Source organism: Epinephelus lanceolatus, chromosome 19 (genome assembly GCF_041903045.1).
Source record: "Epinephelus lanceolatus isolate andai-2023 chromosome 19, ASM4190304v1, whole genome shotgun sequence".
Classification (NCBI taxonomy): Eukaryota; Metazoa; Chordata; class Actinopteri; order Perciformes; family Serranidae; genus Epinephelus; species Epinephelus lanceolatus.
In genome coordinates, this window is record NC_135752.1 from 1449908 (window position 1) to 1455907 (window position 6000).

A 6000-nucleotide genomic window follows, 5' to 3' on the forward strand; every position below is an offset into this window, starting at 1 on the left:
TGATTACTTTTGATTTCTTTTTACTCGATTACACGCCACTCAGCAACAGTTACTATACTAGATGTTTATCAGATAGTGCTGTCGCAAAATTTAAGGAAATGATTACTCCGTTGTTAAATTTAATACCAAGTCCTTCAGTAACAGAGGTTTCCCATGCCGACTTTAACCTCTCCCGAATTGATCATCGTGTCGATAGCGCAGTAGGCTCGCTGCGAACAACACTCGACTCTGTAGCTCCTGCTGCCCGTTAACAGTTAACAAAGCGAAGAAAGTTTGCTCCTTGGTATAACTCTCAAACCCGTAAGTTAAAACAAATATCGCGAAAATCAGGAATTGGCGATTAACCAAACTGGAAGAATCTCGTTTAATCTGGACAGACAGTCTCAAAACTTATAAGAGGGGCCTCCGCAATGCCAGAGCAAACTATTACTCAGCATTAATAGAAGAAAACAAGAATAACCCCAGGTTTCTTTTCAGCACTGTAGCCAGGCTGACTGAGAGTCAAAGCTCTATTGAGCCTTGTATTCCTTTAGCCCTTAGCAGTAATGATTTTATGAGCTTTTTTAATGACAAAATTCTAACTATTAGAGGCAAAATTCATGACCTCCTGTCCTCAGATAGTACCTATCTAACCTCAAACACAGCTGTAAGACCTAATATATATTTAGATTGCCTCTCCCTGATTTCTCTTCAAGAACTGACAGCAGTGATTTCTTCATCTAAATCATCAACGTGTCTCTTAGACCCCATCCCAACTAGGCTACTTAAGGAGGTCTTTCCTTTAGTTAACACTCATATATTAGATATAATCAATATATCCTTATTAACAGGCTATGTACCACAGTCTTTTAAGGTAGCTGTAATTAAACCTCTACTAAAAAAGCCCACCCTGGATCCAGAGGTGTTAGCCAACTATAGACCAATATCTAATCTTCCCTTTATGTCAAAGATCCTTGAGAAAGTAGTTGCAGACCAGCTGTGTGATTTTCTCCATGATAATAATTTATTTGAGGAATTTCAGTCAGGATTTAGAGTGCATCACAGCACTGAGACCGCACTAGTTAAAATTACAAATGACCTTCTGATTGTTTCAGACAAAGGACTCGTCTCTGTACTTGTTTGATTAGATCTTAGTGCAGCGTTTGACACAATTGATCATCAAATTCTGCTACAGAGACTGGAACACTTAATTGGCCTAAAAGGTTCTGCACTAAGCTGGTTTAAATCTTATTTATCTGATCGTTTTCAGTTTGTTGACGTTCATAATGAATCATCCTTATGTACTAAAGTTTGTTTTGGAGTTCCGCAAGGTTCTGTGCTCGGACCTATCCCATTTACTCTATATATGCTTCCTTTAGGTAACATCATTAGAAATCACTCTATAAATTTCCATTGTTATGTGGATGATACACAGTTGTATTTATCGATGAAGCCAGAAGAAAGTAATCAATTAACTAAACTTCATAACTGCCTTAAAGACATAAAAAATTGGATGAGCAATTTCCTGATGTTAAATTCAGACAAAACTCAAGTTATTGTTCTTGGCCCCAAACAACTCAGAGACTCTTTATCTGATGACATAGTTTCTCTAGATGGCATTGCTCTGGCCTCTAGCACTACCGTAAGAAACCTCGGAGTAACATTTGATCAAGATTTGTCTTTTAATTCTCATTTAAAACAAACCTCACGGACTGCATTTTTTCATCTGCGTAATATTGTGAAAATTAGGCCTATCCTGACCCGAAAAGATGCAGAAAAATTGGTCCACGCTTTTGTTACCTCAAGGCTGGATTACTGTAACTCTCTATTATCTGGTAGCTCTAGTAAGTCCTTAAAAACTCTCCAGCTAATTCAGAATGCAGCAGCTCGTGTACTAACAGGAACTAAGAAACATGATCATATTTCTCCTGTTTTAGCTTCTCTGCACTGGCTCCCTGTAAAATCCAGAATTGAATTTAAAATACTACTGTTAACTTAGCTCATAGTGCCATATTATCCCACCAGAACTCTGCGCTTGGAGAACGCAGGGTTACTCGTGGTCCCTAAAGTCTCCAAAAGTAGATCAGGAGCCAGAGCCTTCAGCTATCAGGCTCCTCTCCTGTGGAATCATCTTCCTGTTATGGTCCGGGAGGCAGACACCGTCTCCACATTTAAGACTAGACTTAAGACTTTCCTCTTTGATAAAGCTTATAGTTAGGGCTGGCTCAGGCTTGCCTTGTACCAGCCCCTAGTTAGGCTGACTTAGGCCTAGTCTGCCGGAGGACCCCCCTATAATACACCGGGCACCTTCTCTCCTTCTCTCTCTCTCTCTCTCTCTCTCTCGTGTTCTATTACTGCATCTTGCTAAGTCGGCCATTCTGGATGTCACTAACTCGGCTTCTTCTCCGGAGCCTTTGTGCTCCACTGTCTCTCAGGTTAACTCATATCACAGCGGTGCCTGGACAGTGTGACGTGTGTGGTTGTGCTGCTGCCGTGGTCCTGCCAGATGCCTCCTGCTGCTGCTGTTATCATTAGTCATTAGTCATACTTCTACTGTTATTATACACATATGATTATTGTCACACATGTATACTATCAGATATTAATATATATCATTATTATTAATTATAATATTATTACTTTCATTAATGTTGTTTTAAGCTACTGTCATTACCGTCTGTCCTGCATCTCTCTCTGTCTCTGTCTCTCTCTCTCTCTGTCTCATTGTGTCATACGGATTACTGTTAATTTATTATGTTGATCTGTTCTGTACGACATCTATTGCACGTCTGTCCGTCCTGGAAGAAGGATCCCTCCTCAGTTGCTCTTCCTGAGGTTTCTACCCTTTTTTTTCCCCCGTTAAAGGGTTTTTTTGGGGAGTTTTTCCTGATCAGCTGTGAGGGTCCAAAGGACAGAGGGATGTTGTATGTTGTAAAGCCCTGTGAGGCAAATTGTGATTTGTGATATTGGGCTTTATAAATAAAATTGTTTGATTGAATAAACTGGACTTCCACTCCAAATTCTTCTTCCAGTGAAATGCACACTGGCCCTCATCAGTCAACACACTGCAAATTTAAAAAACACATAAAAATGCACAACCGAGCAAACGCAAGAAAAAAATATCTTCATCAACTTCACACACAAATATTGAGTGGTGCAAGAAGCTTCCAACACAATGGAAAGTGCTTCCAGGGGACACCAAAAGTAATACACATGCCTGTACAAGTTGTTGAATGTGTCAGTGGTGCTGGACAGTGACCTAAATTGTTTATTTTAACATTGCATTTATGGCAACTATGACTGAACAGACTAAAAACTGTTCTATTAGATAAAACTGTTGAAGTTTTCCTTTGGGGATATAATTTGCAACTGAAAAAAGATAATAAAAAATGCTTTTCAAAAAAGGTAATAAATCGCAATACATCAAAATTTTATTACAATACACAGCATATTACAACATGTTTAAAATCACAATAATATTGTATCGTGACTTATGTATTCTGATAATATTGTATTGTGGGAGAAAGAGATTCTTATAGCTGCTTACAGCTACATCATACTGTGTTATCAACCACTTATTGAATGTTTGTATACTGCATAAAAATGCAAAATAGGGGGACATAAAGTGTTACCACTCAGGTCTTACATTTTAGAAAACACACACACACACACACACACACACACATCAAGAATTCTTGTAGGATCAGTCCAAATGCCTTTTGTGTGTCTTAAAATATTATTAACAGGGAGAACACTGTTGTTAACTGATGTAATGCTCTGTCGTTGCGTATTCAGTTGAAAGGGTCTGTGCTTTGACACAATTCAAAGAGTTCACATCATCACATCACAGGCAGTTTCTTTGCCAATATAAGATATGAATTTGATTATGTCTACTGATCTTACTCATTTGCACTGTTTTAGTTTGCATAGCTGGGGAGCACTGCTTCTGATTCTGAACCAATCATGTGTCAAATCCGAAAGAGAGAGAGCTAGAAAAAAGACTGACATGAATGTTCATTAAAGCCACACCTTCTATGATCAACAAACCAATCATACAGCAGCTACACATGCTAACAACCCAGTTAATATATTTATCTACAAAACCTCACACAGCATCAGTAATTAGGCTACAGTAATTATCCTCTACATGCACAGGGTTTCTCAGTACTGTGAGAAATCACTGGAAACATGCCAATCCCCTCATCATTGTTGTAAGTTACAACAAAGGACAAACCAACCCCCAACTTGTCTCCATCTATTTGAGTCTCCCAATATGAGTGGGAGCACAAAACAGCCCAATAAGCACCCTCTAAAACCCACTTGTGCACCATTCATAGAAAAGCACCTCTGAGAGCACAGCTGACATTCCTGAGGCCTGCTCCTGCTAACTGTTAGATTGACGAGAGTGACAATCCAATGAATAATAAAATGCTAATTATATGATTTGTGTTAGTCAATAATCAAGCAATAAGTACATGTGAGGTAAAATAGTCCTTGTGGATATTTACATCCTTGTAATTACTCTTTCCATGTAATCTTCCTTCACAGGAAACGGATTTAACCCCAACTTCAAACAACAAGCGTGTAATCACCTATTCTTTAGTATTTTAGCACTCAGTTACAGTGACATAAAAATCATCATCCAAAAGGAATACTTCAAACTGTCCTTGAACACAGGAAAATATATCTGTAGTCTTCTATCTACTCACCCCATTTGAACATCATCATCGTCAGCAGTACTGTCTTTAAATTCAGATGAACTTTCCCCAACTCCATGGTAAAACCACTGACGTGGGTCTGTACAAGACCACAAAGTAATGAGTAGAAAAAAGAAGCAACAAGTCCTAAAGTAGTGGCATGCTGCTGTGTGGTGGAGAGGATCCTCACTGTGTTGCTGTTGCCTTGTGTTTCGAAGCTGGCATGCTACACACTGCCCATGCTTGGCTTCTAATGAGAGCAGCACCAGACTTAAACAGACAACCCTCCCTGCTCTGGACTCACAGAGTGTAATCAGCCATGAGAGCGAAGAGACGACAGGAAAACATGATCTGGATTAACACCTGCTGATACCGATGCTCATTCAAAAGGGGGAATGTGAGGAAAGGCATAAAGAGAAGACACTGCAGAGGGGGAAAAAAATGCAAAAACAAAACAATCCAAAAAAAAAAGTAACACTGTTAACAGGAGAATCTGCAACAGCTGAAACCACACACACACACACACACACACACACACACACATTCATGCATTCACACACACTCAGACTCACAAACACTTTTTTGTGACCAAATTTTTATTTCGTTTCCTTGCAAAGTATTAATAAATAATAATAATAATAATTAATAATAAATCACAAATAAAAATATACAGGAATACTGTAAGTAAGATGAGGAAATGAATAACTACAAAAAAGGGACCATCTTACTCAGGTAATAATAGGATATATATATGTACACAAATACTGTATATTTATACACGTGGCTACACATATCCATATACAGCACAAACAGATACATTAATATATGGATATATGATATGCCCATATCAATGCCCCCCTCAACGTCAAAAAAAGAAAAGAAAAACACACATTCAGCATAGTGAACCAAAGAATAATGACCACCCTGATTCATATAGATAATTTTTTCTTGACCTTGTCCATTGCCTTGGCCAGAGCTTTAGTGTAACTTACCATGGTCCTATTTGACTGTGCAATAGAGTACATTTAGTAATATGTAGTGTATGTGGGGGACTCACAAATAGTAGTCTACTACTTAAATTAATGTTGTAAGCTAATTACTGTCTGCCCTGCATCTCTCACTGTCTCTCTTTATGTCTCATTTTGTCATATGGAACACTGTTGATCTGTTCTGTACGACATCTATTGCACGTCTGTCCATCCTGGAAGAGGGATCCCTCCTCAGTTGCTCTTCCTGAGGTTTCTACCATTTTTTTCCCCATTAAAGGGTTTTTTTGGGGGAGTTTTTCCTGATCAGCTGCGAGGGTCATAAGGACAGAGGGATG

At 38.7% G+C, this 6000-nt stretch overlaps 1 protein-coding gene across 1 annotated transcript in view; it reads right to left on the reverse strand.

Annotated features, from left to right (window-relative positions):
- The window catches only part of crb2a (crumbs cell polarity complex component 2a), a 147440-nt gene extending 142525 nt beyond the window's left edge, over nucleotides 1–4915 (reverse strand). The window contains exon 1 of the mRNA XM_078162380.1: nucleotides 4689–4915. Within this exon, the coding sequence (XP_078018506.1) occupies nucleotides 4689–4755 (67 nt within the window). The 5' untranslated portion in view covers nucleotides 4756–4915. The remainder of the gene's footprint in view (nucleotides 1–4688) is intronic.
- Between the last annotated feature and the right edge of the window lie 1085 nt (nucleotides 4916–6000).